The following is a 15,773-nucleotide window of genomic DNA, read 5'->3' as shown; positions in this document are numbered from 1 at the left end:
TCTTTTTTATATCTTTGGTCTTGAACGCATACTTTTTTGCCTTTTTCTAGACGATAAAGCGAGTATCATGAATGAAATATGAAGTACTCTTTGTTTTCACTGGAAAAAAAAAATGTCGCAAGTTTAAACAAATGAAATCAGTAGCTTTTTCCTAGTGAATTTAGTAAATCTAGCAGAATAACATGTTGCAAGTAATCGGCATTAATTTTCATTTTGAGTCTTGTACCATACAGCCATTATCCATCTAACTCTCATATTGTTTTAGTAAACATTGCAATTTTATTCTTCGTGTGAGAAAAATAGGTGGACGGCCATGATGAGTTGTCTTACCATGATGGATTGTTCTACTAATTTTCTACCTGAAAGTAGAAATAAAACAAAAAGAAAGGAAAATGAGTGTACCGGTAATCTTTTCCACCGCCCCAGTGAAAAAGGAAGAAAGAAACAGAGACCGACAAAACCTTCTTCCAATTTTTTCTCCTCCTCTACAAAATAGAAGAACTAAAAATATAGCCTACGATTTGGGTTGTGGAAAGTGTGTGATTTTCACTGTGATTCACACCCGATCAAGAGCACGTGATTCAGCTTGAATGTTGAAGTTGAAAAATCTGCTGCGATCAAAGCTTCGGAGTGAGGTAACCCGAACTTACTCTTGTCTTCAATTTCCAACACTTCGTCTTGCAAATTTGATATCATAAGAACTGGTTCCAGTTCCCACAGCATTAGCAACTATCATCTGTGAAAATAAGCCATAAATTTGAATCCGGCAGAGCTTGTCTAACAATACTCGTCCAGGCAGAAAGAGACATATGGGGTCCCTTTCCAACCCAAGACCAGAAATTTTCCCGTCCATATCCATTATGCAAGAACTAAAGCATGCTGACCTATTAAGCAGGCGGGTGGCTTGACACAATGATGTCCTGCTGAACTCTATTTCCATTATCCCAAACCTTGTAAAAAGGGTCCTCCTGAAAGCAAACTCTTCATCTCAGATGAATCCTCTTAGTACCCTTAGCTATGACAACGTTTCAGATCCGCCCCTCGAGGATGTCTTCTTCACTCATTTTCTATACATAATTTGGTGCTCTATGCTTGCCTTTCCCACAATCCATCAACTCGCTGAGACAGAGTGCTTCACCAAAGCAGTTCAAGAAATCGGTGCATTCAAGTGGGGAACACTTCTGGTTTGACTATTACACTTGCATTTTCTGTTTATAGCAACACCGTTTTGGCTTTCGGTTTCTTTTAGTTGGGCCTTCATTTTCTGGACTATGACTTGAATCGAAGTCATGGGAATTCAAACAAATTTCCTTCTTTTTTTTTGGGGTAACAAACTTGCCAACTTTCCTTCAGCTTAATGTTCAGTAGGCCCTAAGACAGATGAAGTGTATATATCAAACTGCTGGCGCAAAGCCGGCAAGCTGGTCATGATGTCTGTCAAGTATCCATAGCAAGGCAGAAAAGGAACATATATAAAAGACTTTGTTGTTAGAGCTACACAAGCAATGTACAACCCACACACACACATATATAATGGAGGGACAGGCTCAGAAAGGAAAAGATTTATTCACTTGCCAAACTTTTTTCCACACCAAAATAGTGTAACTTATGGTCCATAAAGTCATTCTTACGTCGATATCTAACCAGTTCAAGCATAAAGTGAGTTTCTGCGAGATCAGACACGACCCTAAACAGTGACAGTAAAAAGTAAAATTATACATTTTTAGGTAACTAGTTTGTAGTGACTAGAGACAGCAAGGAATTAACAACTAGGGAAGAAATTATTCTACTAACAAAATAAGCAAATGCACCCCAACAATTGGGCAATGATAACAAAGCACTAAAGATAGACTACACTCTTCATTAGAGTTTTTAGCCTTCTGTAATCGAATCTTATTCAAAAATCCAAGCAGAAAGAGAATTGGTTGGTGTTCCTTTCCACCCAACAATTAGAGCTTTCCCATCCACATCAAGTGTACAAGAATTACCACAAGCAAAGTTCTTAAGAAGCAAATTTGCTTGATACATGGATGACATGCTTAATTCTACTTCAACCATCCCAAACCGTGCAAAAAACTCCCTCCAGACATTGATTTTCACATGTCTTATTGTCCTTTCCTCCCCCTCGGCTGACACAATATTTTTTATTCCCTTACTGAAGTAGATTGATTCCAGGACCATTCTATTTGCTTCGTCATCCTTTAGACAATCTTCAAAGGCATCAAAAAATGCACCATAATAAAAGAGAGCTTCAGTGAAGCGGTTCACAAATACTGGGGCATTGTGATTTGCTTCGACTTCAGTAATAACAAATACACGAGGATTAAGATTTCGGATGACTCCCATCAAAGATTCCAGCCTGTCTGGAGATCCAATCATCATCATAAAAAAGTATTCTGAATAGACTGCAACAGCTTCCTCATCATCAAGCTCAAAGACATTTCCATGAAGGTCTAAAATATCATCTAACATCACTATACTAAAGGAGAGAGGCAAGCTAAAGGATTCGGCAAAGCTTACTAATCGCCTACCTGTTGCCTCTATCGCTTCCCTGCAACTAGTTGCAACAGCAGTTATCTTGAGATGCTCAACAGGACATTCAGATCCAGCTGCAAGAGCTTGTATTAACATGGTGTACTGTGTTCCCAGCCTGACCTGGAGGTCAATGATGTGGACCTTTCTCGCATCTTCAACCTGTTCTATGATGGCTTGAATTCCAGCAAATTGGCTAACATAAGAGAAAGGTACTGCTTTTTGGAATGCTAGGACAGTGGAGTTGATCGTAGCTAAAGCATTTTCAACATACTTTGTGAGCATCCTCCCAGTACCCTGAGATCTAGATCTTCCAGTTTCTCTATCAATTCGCTCATGAAGAGCTCCAGAAAAATAGTGAACTAGACGCTGAACAGGGTTTCCTTTGTCAAAGCTTGGCTTTTTACACTCCTTCAGGAGTTTTCCTGCTCGATGAAATTGCTTCTCACCTACTTTCTCAGCAGCAGCTAGAAGATGCTGGACAAGTTGTACATCTTTAGTGTCTTCCTCAGAGAGGCCAAGAAATGAACTGGCATATGGGTGACTAAGAGTGGAGAGTTCACTCTTTGCTGTGGAATTAGATGTATGAATGAAATTTTCTCCAGCTAAGAGCAAAATTGCAAGAGTTGATAGCTTTTTCTTGCTTATCCCAGTGCTTGCAACGTCAAAGTGGGATATGTTTATCTTTTCACCATTCAGTCTTCGCAGCCTACTTCCATAGTTCTTCAGAATCTCCAGAGAGGTTGCATGTGGCTTCTCCTTGCAGGATTCAACAAACTCTGGATTTCCAGGCTTGGTATTAAATAGTTTTCTTATCTCCTCAGAACATGATTGAAATGGTGGAGAGACTACATCAAAGTACAGATTATCCAAACCTCCAAAGTCCACAAACTGCTGCAGTTGCAGTTCGTGCTGATACTTGGACGAGGAAATTCTTTCCTCAGCTGTATTATCCTTCTGGTTGTCGAAGCTGAGGCCAGAATAAAGTGAAGTGATCTCCTCTGATTCTCCACCGTTTTCACCTCCTAAGGAACGAGTTCGAGTTCGTTTCTTTGCATTTCCTTCTCCAGCAACCTTTGTACCTTTAGAAGGAGCAAAATTATCAGGAAATCCACCAAGATCAAGTTTCTCAAGAGAGAACATCTTGTAGGACATCTCAATGTTCTCAACTTTGAGAGCTTTACTACCAAAAAAATCGGCTTTTAATGATCAAGTAGATAATCCACTAATCTTCTATTTATAGAATTTTAACATTTACATTTCACATAGGGCAAAGTTAATTGTTAAAACCTTCGAGTTACTTCCACAAGGTGACCCTTTATTTTAATTCAGCTGCAATAATGAGATCATCCGGCTCAGTTAATAAGTCAGTCAGATAGAAACAGATAAAAGAAACAAAAAGGGATAAAAGTAGCTTCAGACGACTTAACTAAGCTGAGATAGTGATATGATTACTGGGCCGTAGTCGTTGATATTACGCTCTTGTTTTCTACGGAGCAAACGTCAAAGCTAGTATCTTTGGTTTAGATAATAGTGGTTGACAATGATTAAGCTGAATTAATAGCTTCAAAATTCATTTCTAAGGATGCTAAGGACAGACATCAAATCTTGTCCTCGCTTTGGAAAATAACAGCTGAGAGTGATCTGTTTGTAATTTCTGCAGGTTGGTAATTGCTAAGACCGCAAAGAGTATGCATTCATTCAATTGAAATAGTGAGAAATTTAAGTAGTGTTGCAAAATCTTAGGTTCTAGTTGAGGCAAACAATTGTTCCCTTTTTGGTTCTGCCATTCTTTTCCGTTGTTTGGTATTACTATAAGGTGAAATGTGTTTAAGCCACAAAAAAAGAGTGGTTAGCCTGAAGTTTCAAAGTCGAATCAGAAGGTTTAAGCCAAACGGAAATGCTAAGGTTTCAAAGTCGAATCAGAATCCAAGACTAGTCCATATGACAGCAAGCACTACATGTATTGATCAACAACTAAAGTAGAAGCTTTAGCGATGCGAATTGCTTATTACACTTATTTAGTCTTTCTGGAGCCATTAGCAAATTATCTTAGGGACTATCGTCACATACACAGAAGGTAATCAAATAATCTAATCAACCGTCGATTATGTTAAATTTCACTCCAAAAGAAATGAAAAGCATCCGCAGGAAAATGAACAGAAAATTTTGTTTAAACCTGCTTGGCTTAGACTAGTTGCCCCATTTATATCTGCAACTGGGCTTATCAAGAGATTTGTTGAAAAAACTTGATGCCCAGGTGAAACCATCTGGGCTAACACATTATTTGCCAAGGGTGACAAGAAAATTTGATTCAATGACTGAAGATGCCCACCATTACCAAGGTTCAAAATCTACCTGGAACTTACCAAAGTCCAGACCCTAGTGTTGGATGATGGCCTCTTCTGCCGACAACAGAAATCGACAATCTCTGCGTCTCATCTCTGAACTTTGGAGAATACGTCTCAAACAACTGGGACAACCAAAATCCTATCTTAACATAGCCAGCCTTTCAATCCTCTGTGCTCCGTGGACATTGGCCGTCATCTTGAGCATCTTTTGCCCCGCAAACGGACAATCCGTTGAACAAAATTCCTTCTCAAAAATTGTTCCTTCGGCCATTGGCTTTTTGCTTAAGTCGAAAGAATATTTGAACAAAAGAATGCTACAACCTTAAATCGTATAAAATGTCTTTAAGATTGTTTATATCAATAACACAAGTCTACTCCACGTTAAATCAGAGTGTCACCATTCTACCACACGCTCCGTGTAATTGTAGGAATGAGATGATCGTTTGGAGCAATATGGATAAACATTTTATTTATATCTTTTAGATGGGGGGATGGAATGGATATTTTATATTAGTAAATAAAAAAAAAAAATAAACTACATGTACATACATGTGAGGTGAGGCTCAATTAGATCCTACAAGTTATTTGAGCCCCAAATACATACACATGCTCGGGTTTAAAATCATTCAATGTGAGTTAAAACTCAAGTTTTGACTCGGCCAGTTTATGATTAACTCGACCGCGCGAACTTGATTAATTTATTCAATGACCAGCAAAGGAGAATCTTTCTGGAGATCATATCATCACGATGAAAGTCAGAAAAAAAAAAAGCGCTAGGCTTGGCTAGTTTCACTAGGCATTAAGGAAATTAAGGTTGGAGATTTGTCACAAATCCTAAACTACCTGATTATCAATCCTAATTAAACTGCTCCTTCTGTTACTTTTGCAGTGCTCGTTTATTCCTTACTGATTTCCAGTGCATTGGTTAGAAAGGGTATGCCACTTTACTGTGAGCAATGTTGTCCCCTAAACGGCGGCAAGTTTCTTTTATAAGAAAGACTAACCATTCCAGGCCGCATTTGGTTCATTTCTGATGTTCTGGATGTGTGCTGCTTTTCCAACTGTAGATTCTATTGCCAGACTCTGTATACTTTAAAGTTTTGTCTCAACCTAAAACTAAAAGAAAAGGGAAAATCATTGCCTTAAAAACACTCCGAAGACTGAGGAAAAATCGATTGCAGTCACAAGAAGTCGAAGAAACTGCTTAATTTTATGTCTGAGTTTCTTATTCACAGCAACAAGAAAAAGTACGTCAAAGTTTGACAGGTCGATACCCTTACAAGAGGTTGCAAGAGTTAATTTCTTTTCCGACCTTGCACAGTCAGGAGACAAGCAATACAGAGGCTAAATTGGATTGCAATTCATGGTATGTTCAAATTGGAGCCGACTCAGACTAGTCACACAATTCACACTCCAATCAGCCATATTCTTGGAAAACTTCCAACTCTGACTGGCATTATTATGATCATGGCTGGAATTTCAGTCTTCATATTTGCAACAAAGTAGGTTCTTGTTTTCACCGAGTTCCATGCCCAAATATTTGTACTATTCTTTTGTTGGCCACTACGAGTGGTAGGCGGCTCTAGAATGGCGTTTAGTAAATCAGCCAACTTCCTTACCAAATTACAAACATTTGAAGACAATTTCGAATGCAATTGAGTGAAGCACTTTAGACTTTGGTCATCGGACTGACAGATTGCTTCTAATGACATGCACATCGAACACAGCAGAGTTCTTACTAAACCAAGGATACAAACACAACAATTTGGATAGAATTGCTCTTTCATGCTTATCAAGAGCAGATATCTCGATTCTTTCATGCGTGATCCCTTGTACAGGAACATTCAACCTTAATTTTCCTTGTGGTAGAGTTGAAGTTTGTACAGTTTTAAGTCACCGTTATGCTGGATCTTTTCTGCATAACTAAGAGAAAAGGAGGCATGCATCTACATAGGACACTGAAGATTGGAGAAAAGGGAAAACCTTGATGAATTCCGATCACTATACATTTATACAGGAAGTACATCTAACACAATGAAAATACGGATGAAACCGTTGGAGTAAGCAAGATGTTAAAGAATCTCTTGCATTACCACCATCATTCCTAAATTCCACTCAAATATCAGAGGCCGTAGGATTAGCAACTTCAAGATAAGACTCAAACATGACTGCACGCAAAATCACAAAAACTTTATGCTTGGTTTGCAAAAAAAAACAATCAACTCATCAATCTTAGTATCTATGTCAAGCAACATGAAAAAAAACCTGCATATGCATTTTACAGATTTAGATAGACAGTTAGGAGGACGATGACAGATTCAAAATATCAAAGTCCAGAACTGCATTCTTAGAATATTATCGAAACTTCCAAGCAGAAAGTGAATGAATTGGGGTTCCCTTCCACCCGATGATTAGGCCTTTTCCATCCATAGCAAGCGTGCAGGAACTCCCACAATCAAAATTCTTCAGCAACAAATTCGCTTGGTACATGGAAGACATGCTTAACTCAACCTGCACCATCCCAAAACGAGCAAAAAATGCCTTCCAGACGTTCACTGCCACATGTCGGATTGTCCTTTCCTCTCCTTCAGTTGCTACTATGTTCCTTATTGCCTGACTGAAGTATACTGATTCAACGAACATTCTATTCTTTGAGTCATGCTTCAGACAGTCTTCCAAGGAATCATAGAAAGCACCATAGTAAAATAGAGCTTCAATGAAGCGGGTCACAAAAACTGGAGAATTATGGTTTCCCTCGACTTCGGTAACAATCATCACACGAGGATTAATAGCTTTGACAACATTCATCAACGATTCCAGTATATCTTGCCTGCGAATCATGAACGTCAAGTAGTACTCGACCCAGACAGCAACTGCTTCATCAGCATATATCTCAAACAGGTTCTCATTAAGATCCATGATATCTGCAACCATGACTATGTTAAGTGAGAATTTCAAGTTCCAAGCCCGGGCAAAGCTTGCGAGTCGTCTTCCAGTCTCCTCAATTTTGGCCTTTGATTTGGTTCCTATCGCAGTTACCTTAAGATATTCAAGGGGATTTTGACTCCTAGTCGCTAGAGCTTGCATCAAAATTGTGTACTGCATCCCAGTCCTTATCTCAAGATCGACAATATGAATTTTTGTTGCATCAGCTACATGATCTAATATACCTTGAGCTCCAGCAAATTGGCTAACCTGACTAAAGGGTACTGATTTTTGCATCGCAATAATGTCTGGTGTGATGCCTGACATCGTGTCTAGCATATCGAGGGACTGCATCTTCCCCAATCCTTTGGGAGTAACTGTTCCAGTTTCACGATCAATTCTCTCGTGGAGTGCACCAGAGAAATAGTAGACTAACCTTTCAATAGCATTTCCTTGATTAGAACTCAGCTTATCACATTCAAGGAGGAGCTTACCTGCACGTTCGAACTGTTTCTTGCCCACTAATTCAGCTGAAGCTAGAAGATACTGGACAAGTTGCACACCTTTGATGTCTTCCTCACCCAAGCCAACGAATGAACTTGCATAAGGATGGTTAAGCACAAAGAATTCAGAAGAAGTACCTTCGGAAGAACTTCGGATGAAATTTTGTGCAGCCAACTTTAGAATAGCATCAGTAGATAATTTCTGGCTAGTTATAAAAGTGCACCCCAGGTAACTTGGAAAATCCGTCTTTTCAACATTTAATTTTCTGAACCTTTTCCTGTAGTTCTTCAGAATCTGAAGGGGTCCTGCATATGGCCTTTCTTTCTTGGCATCATTAGGTTCTGAACCCTCGAAAGCCACATCATCGACAAGCTTCTTAATCGCTTCCTCACATGATTGAAATGGTGGGATTTCCATGTCAAAGTAGAGATCATTGAAACAGGCAAAACCTGACAACTGTTTTAACTGCTGCTCCTGATGCAATTTGGAGAAGATAACTCCATCAGCTGTATTGCAATGCACCTGATTCGACCCAGGGGCACCAGGATAAAAGGAACCAATGCCTCTGGATGCTTCCCAGTCATGATCATTATTTGTAATCAGATGATTCCGTTTCTCTTCTTTCGCATGATCTTCAAACTGAAAACCTTTTGTAGAACCATACTTCCCAGAGACCCCAAGAAAATCAAAGTGATCGAAATGGAACATCTCCATTAGGACCTAAGACTTAAGAGATTTTTGCAGATTTTTTTTTAATGCTTAAAATTCTTGCAAACTAATCTTTATGTCCGCTTATTCTAGAGGTGATACAGTACTAGCACGATCAAAGTAACAAGTTTGATCGATGTTGGCGTCAAGTTTGAAGCGCTTTAAATACACAAGCCTTAGATTCTTTCTTGCAGCTGAAATAGATTTCTGGAATAGCAAATAGCAAGATTTTGACTTATTACAACGCGTAGGAAAGGACAAACACAACCGACAATTGAGTACGTTTGATTTTGACGATCCACCTGCTTAATGCCAAAAGCTTCGAGATTAATCATGTCGTCGTTCGGCTGCGGTCGAATCTTTGGATTCCACATTGGACAAACGACGCAAAGAAAAAATAAACACACTTGTGACCAAATAAGGATCCTGGGGACCCATTATTTTCCTAATATATAGTACACCGTCGAATTGAACTGAATTCAACTAAGATTGATGTAAACTACTTGAAAAAAAACAGCTGGAGAAGCTCCAAGGTTGTGCTTAAAAAATTTAATGCGACAATGAAATCAAGACGCATTTTTAGCAGTATATTTTTCAGTCTCCAACCCTCAATAAACAATTGACAAGCATAGAAGAGACCATTGGGCTAGAAAATGAAAGGTACAAATATTATATTAAGTAAATACTTATCGTGAAAGTCGACTCATTTTGATCACTTACGAAGATTATTAAGCGTCCAAAGCATATACTTTATGTTCGAAGAACTATAAATTATATTCATTTTGATCAATTGTGAAGATTAAGCGTCCACTTGTGTCGTAAGAACCTTTCCGGAAACTAATCGAGCCTCTCTGATCATATCGTTTGACCACTCGTGAAGCTTGCAAACCTTTCCAGAAACCTATACATGCTCTTTCAATTTCCACGAGAAGGAGAACAAAAGGAACACCTCATAGTGTTTTATTTAGCTCATGACTTTTTTGACATGACTACAGATTTTTGGATAAATTTTTTATGCAACACGAGTGTATATACGTGCAATGTAATATGGGATATATGCCAGATGTCCTAATTTCAAATATGAATATAATTTTTGTATATGTGGCATATTTCTAGAACTACTAGTGTACAAAAATTCTACAATAACGTTGTATAAAAACTTAATTCAAGATTTTTGGACGTGACTAAAAATTTTGAGCTTGTGAGGCCCCGCTCGCTAGAGGGCCGAATATATATGTGTGTGTATGTGTGTATAATAAAGTCGTATTTTAATACTTATCAATTTATCTTTATCTCTTTTCCATGTGGCTATTTGATAGAGCGAGTATTCCACACTTGCTCTTTCCATACTTGCTCCTAAACCAGTCTTATCCAAGTATTGTAGTTTTAAGTAATTATATGTGGGAGTAAAAAGAATTTTTCATTCCACTGGAGATGTTTTAAAATTAGGAGTTTGTAGTAATTACGTGGTATAGAGAAAATATATAAAACTATTTATGCATAGAAAATTATGCTTTGATATGGTTTAAAATCGTTTTGCTTACATAAATAATATACATGTTTTTAGACAAAATTTTCACGGTGACCCTATTTTTTTTTTTTGTTCTGGATTTAGTTAAATTATTTTTGCCTTTTAGTGATCACAAAACTATCGTGAAGAAGCAAAATAGTTACAAATAAATATTGTCTACATCAAGGGGATTAAACACAAAATTCTTAGCATATGAGTTCAAAGGATCTTAAGCCATAAATGTCATATTATCATGCGGTAGATTGTCAATTGTCATCACTAGATTACAGCAAAATATTGGAGCAACTTCATGATTTAAGCTTTTATTTTTATTTCCTCATTAAACTATTTAATTTTAGTTTTATTGAATATTACATGACTATCCACCTTTTGGTTGAGTAATGATTGATATCAAAGTACAAGGTAAAGATGTAAAAGTTATATTTATGGAAAGAAAAATATAAGATTGACATGTTTTATTTTATGATACCGCTTCCAACCAAAAATAATGGCATGTGCAAATGCATAGGGTTGAATCTAGTTAGTTATAATCCACCCCTACCATAAAGCTTGCACATCAGATTGTTTAACCTAGCCAATGCATAAATGGGGTAAAATTTCTTTCTTTGCCTTTGTCGAGTTACACGATACATTTGTGTTTCGACATAATATTAGTTGAAATAATCACTATAACAATTTGTTTGATATGATATATATGAGCTAAAAAAAAATTTTAAATATAACAATATAGACAGAACATGTGTGATATATGCAAAATAATATATTGGCATTTAAAGAACACAAATTAAGCCTCGTTTGATTTTAGATTTAAGTCGGTTTTTCCAAATGTGCAATCAAAGAAACTTATAGTTTACAATGGATCAAGGTCTCGTAAATTAAATTCTGTCCAATTCAATCGCATAAGTTAAATTCTGTCCAATTCAGAATACATTTATAAGTAGACAAATTCAAATTTACAACCACATTGTATGAGTTCACACTCAAAGTAGCAAGAATAACATAGAATCATTGAATTGGACAAAATTTAACTCATGAGAGCCTGATCCTGTTATCAACAACTACTGAATAGCCCAAATTCATTGGTATTTTTTGTCTAGTAATGTCACAAAATTTAAATCACCTGATAATAAAACTCGATGTAAAGTTTTGAACCGATAATTGGATGATCAACCCGACAAAGGGGTTAAATGAAAACCGTTCAACATATTTATTTACCATTTAACTAGAGAACTCTAGACGCACCACCAATCCCATGAATACCCCGTCAAAATTACTAAGAAATAGGAGTAATCATGAATAAAATAAAAATGCAAAATCCAGTCCACTGAAAGTAAGCCTTCTCCGCTTGACCTCGACTCACCTCACTTATTTTAAAAATAGACCCCCAGAACGGACCAATCATAAAGATATAATTTAATCATCAGTCCAATAACAACTCGCCACGTTGCACCCGGCACCAAATTGACGTGTTAACTTGTCACTGCCGCGTGAGACTTCTCTCCCTCTCCCTCTCCCTCCTCCGAAGGGAAAAAAAAAAAAAAAAACTCCTACTTTGACTTTAAAACTAGCCCTATATCATCTCGTCGAACAAATATCCTTGAGTTGATAATTAGCCGGTGTGATAGGACCTAACTTACGAGCCGAAGAGCAGCAAAAATGGCGGAGGAGAAATACAATCGGAAGAATCCGGCGGTGAAGAGGATTTTGCAGGAGCTTAAAGAGATGCAAGCTAATCCTTCCGATGATTTCATGAGCCTGCCCCTTGAGGTATTTCCTTCTTTGTTTATTAATTTTAAAGCTTTTTGAACTTCATCGGATAAATTTGTCCTTGAAGAGGTTTTTGTATGTACCAGTTCCAGATTACTTATGATTGTTTAATTGAATCCGGATTCGGATTCGGGAGATCTATCCTTCGTAATTTGATAGCATATCTTATGAAGCATGGCTATGGATTTGGCTTTTTTTTTTTTTTTGAGAATTTTTAACTGAGCTCCAAGCTTGCCTTTAATTTTTCCTGGTTTTTGAAATTTTTTTTGTTGGGGCTTTTTTTTGGGCTTATGTAGGTCTTCTTGTGTAATTTTGTACGTTAAGATTGGAGCTGGATTCTGATGAGGAGCTTAAATGTTGGATTTTGATTAGTAGATCGCAATAGATAGGATATGTAGTAGATTCGGTTATTGATCTTGAGATGATTTGAGGTTAAATCGGCATGATGCAGATGTTTGGTGAAATTGTTTTGAGTAGTCAGAACATGGGTTTTGGAGCTGTTAGTTCAAACTTTTAGCTTGTTCAGACATGATCTCTTTGATTGTGGTTATTAAGCTCGTCCCCCGGGGGAGGGGGGGGGGAGGAAAGGTCTCCTGAATTTGCATTTGTGGCCGCAAGCTAGGATCTTTTTAGTTGCTACCATACTCAATACTAAAATGACATATTTTCACTTTTCTAGATTTGATAATTTTGGGGGTGTATCACACGGCTTGAGTATCAAATGTCCACATATTCTTTTCTGGTTATTGCAGTTTTTCTGGTATTTGAGGGCTATGTTGTCTGTGCATTTCTTTGGAAGTATAATGCCATGTGTGAAAATTCCACTGGACTAAATTTACTTGTAAAATGGTGATTGCTATTGATTTTTGAAATATTGCAACCTGATAAGGTCGTATTGTATGATCAGGAGAACATTTTTGAGTGGCAATTTGCTATTAGGGGTCCATGTGATTCAGAGTTTGAGGGAGGAATCTATCATGGACGTATCCAATTGCCTGCTGAATATCCTTTCAAGCCACCTTCATTTATGCTGTTAACAGTAAGGCTGTTATCTTTCACGATTCTCTTTCTTTATGTTAATTGATTGCTCTTATTTCCTCTGTCCATGTGGATTTAAGTATGAGACCGCGCTATGTCTGGATTGAGTTACAGTGGATCCTCATCCTCTTAGTTGATATATGGAAGACTTTAGACTTATGCTCAATGGATTCTAAAGGTGTCATAAATGGTTCTTATTGAAATTCAGCTTTATTTAAACTAAGAGAGGTACCATGGGCCTGTACCCTTGTGTTATCTAGAAAAAATATTAATATATTTCAAATCCATGTCACTCAAAATGTTCGCCCATGTCCAAATTGTCTGCCCGTGTGCAACCATATTGATTTTCAGAAATCCTCTAAGGATCACATACATTTAGCTTAAAGCATGAAGACTATTTTTATTACACTTACCTTGTATATCTTGTTCATTCGATTTGAATATCTCGTAATCTAGGCTATCTCTCTTATTTCCAGCCCAATGGACGTTTTGAAGTCCAAACAAAGATTTGCTTGAGCATTTCGAATCACCACCCTGAGCATTGGCAGCCATCGTGGAGTGGTAAACTTAATTTTCCCAGTTCATTCAAGTTGAAAAAATTTACTGTTATTTGTCATGTCTGCTATAAATGAAACTTCACCATTAATAAAACAATGTGTAGCTTCATATACTTAACACGGTATTGATGGCATTAGTTTTCAACTAATAAGATCTTTCTAATGACTGTTTGCCACCTGAGAGAGATTGGAATATCTATACTTTACAAGAGGGGTGGAAGAGTGTCACTGTTTCTAATGACTGTTCAGACTTGTTTATGAGGGTCTGTCTAGCTGGCAGTCATCTGCCCAATGGACTTAAAGAGATTAGTTCAGGAGAGGGATCTAGTCTGATACACTTTCATTAAGTGCTATAAACAAGGAAATAACATTTCAGTACCATCCTACCACTCTTTATGGGCTTAAGCAGCTATCAGTGAATATGGAAAGGCGAGAAATGGATGCATTAGTTGTTTGCTGTAACAAGTAGCTAGATGCGGTTTTAAGCCATGGAAGCAGATGTGAATTCTGCAAGCTGGCTGTAAACTGATTGTTTGTTGCCATGTCCTGACAGCAATTTACCTTTTTATTCATCACAAGAAGGGAATTTAATTTATATTTGTTTATGCTGATCTTTTGAAATCATGCATGAATTCTGACTCTTCCATATTGATGCTTTGAAAGTCCGGACTGCATTGGTAGCATTAATTGCATTCATGCCAACAAGTCCCAATGGTGCTCTGGGGTCATTGGACTACACGAAGGAGGAAAGGCGTGCTCTTGCACTTAAATCTCGTGAAGCTGCTCCGACATTTGGGACTTCTGAGCGCCAAAAGTTGATTGATGAGGTTCAGATTGTCCTTAGTCCTTTCTAGATATTTCATCTGATATCTAATTTCCAAGCTGAAAGTCAATTTTATTGTAGATCCATGAGTACATGCTAAGCAAAGCTCCTCCAGTTCCTCAAGTTTGCACGGCTCAGGCTTCCAAAGATCAGACTTCTAAAGGAGAGGATGAAGTTGAACAGAATTCTGCTATTGCTGTTGCAGATAATACACAAGAAGTGCTTCAAGATCCAGCTTCAGATGGAAGGGTTATTGAGGAACAACATGAAGCCCCACAAAATGCAAACTCTGTACAGATGTCACAACCACACCCTGCTATGCACTCAAGTCAGCAGCAGCTCTTGCATAGACCAGAAGTGAGAGTCCCTAGACAGGCTGATGATCGTCTGTTCACGTGGGCTGCTGTAGGGCTTACTGTTGCCATTGTAGTTCTACTTTTGAAGAAGTTTATGAAAGCCCATGGACACAGTGCTTTCTTCACAGATGAATCGTAAAGCTGCACGAGTTCGGTTCCAGATGAATCATTCTGTAGCAATGGGCAACGACAGCAAACAGTTTATATCAATATATTATCCATCAAAGCAAAGATTGGTGGATATTGGGAATAACATTAATGCGTAAAATAATGATATTTGAAAGCTTTTTTTTTTTGGCTTGCTATCACTACTTGAGGTCTGTATGGCGGAGGGATCTCTCTACTTATATAAAGCAGAAGATGATGTATAGAAAGAAGTTCACTTTCCCGTGGGATTTTTAGTATTTATGCTCAAAGGAGTTTTGGATGCCTGCGTACAGTTCGCTATTTCTGGTTGTCATCACAAAACTGCTATGTATGTACTTGATAGGTGTAACGTGTATTCTAGTTTCCGTAGCACTGCTTTGCGTGACTTCTAGTTTTAACAACCAAACTGGACTTTTGAAAAACTGTGAAAAAGCCTGAATGAGAAGAATGGAAGAAAAGAAAGAAATATTTGGCAGGATGCAAAGAAAACAAAGAAAAACCTCTTCAATCTTTCTGTTCTGGAGGAGAACAGGA

The 15,773-nt window shown here is 37.7% G+C and overlaps 3 protein-coding genes across 3 annotated transcripts; 1 reads left to right on the top strand and 2 right to left on the bottom strand.

Annotated features, from left to right (window-relative positions):
- Positions 1-1,893: 1,893 nt before the first annotated feature.
- LOC113735313 (scarecrow-like protein 18) lies at positions 1,894-3,687 on the bottom strand. The gene has a single exon (XM_027262332.1). It carries the CDS (start codon positions 3,685-3,687, stop codon positions 1,894-1,896), a length of 1,794 nt encoding a protein of 597 aa, XP_027118133.1.
- A 3,551-nt stretch (positions 3,688-7,238) lies between these two features.
- Positions 7,239-9,026, bottom strand: LOC113735311 (scarecrow-like protein 18). The gene has a single exon (XM_027262331.1). The coding sequence runs from the start codon at positions 9,024-9,026 to the stop codon at positions 7,239-7,241; it is 1,788 nt and encodes a 595-aa protein (XP_027118132.1).
- A 3,027-nt stretch (positions 9,027-12,053) lies between these two features.
- LOC113733885 (ubiquitin-conjugating enzyme E2 32) lies at positions 12,054-15,519 on the top strand. The gene is made up of 5 exons (XM_027260106.2): positions 12,054-12,318; positions 13,226-13,357; positions 13,833-13,917; positions 14,577-14,740; positions 14,818-15,519. The coding sequence occupies exons 1-5, from the start codon at positions 12,208-12,210 to the stop codon at positions 15,229-15,231; spliced, it is 906 nt and encodes a 301-aa protein (XP_027115907.1). The 5' UTR covers positions 12,054-12,207; the 3' UTR covers positions 15,232-15,519.
- Positions 15,520-15,773: the final 254 nt, after the last annotated feature.

This window comes from Coffea arabica, chromosome 3c (assembly GCF_036785885.1).
Source record: "Coffea arabica cultivar ET-39 chromosome 3c, Coffea Arabica ET-39 HiFi, whole genome shotgun sequence".
Lineage (NCBI taxonomy): Eukaryota > Viridiplantae > Streptophyta > Magnoliopsida > Gentianales > Rubiaceae > Coffea > Coffea arabica.
The sequence above is the reverse complement of the archived record's forward strand: the minus strand, read 5'-3'. Positions and strand labels throughout refer to the sequence as shown.

Excerpts from the sequence above, each read along its gene's own strand:
- LOC113735311 (XM_027262331.1), bottom strand. The coding sequence starts at position 9,026 with ATGGAGATGTTCCATTTCGATCACTTTGATTTTCTTGGGGTCTCTGGG.
- LOC113733885 (XM_027260106.2), top strand. The coding sequence starts at position 12,208 with ATGGCGGAGGAGAAATACAATCGGAAGAATCCGGCGGTGAAGAGGATT. Across the intron at positions 12,319-13,225 it reads TCATGAGCCTGCCCCTTGAG|GAGAACATTTTTGAGTGGCA; the intron begins GTATTTCCTTCT and ends TTGTATGATCAG. Across the intron at positions 13,358-13,832 it reads CTTCATTTATGCTGTTAACA|CCCAATGGACGTTTTGAAGT; the intron begins GTAAGGCTGTTA and ends TCTTATTTCCAG.
- LOC113735313 (XM_027262332.1), bottom strand. The coding sequence starts at position 3,687 with ATGTCCTACAAGATGTTCTCTCTTGAGAAACTTGATCTTGGTGGATTT.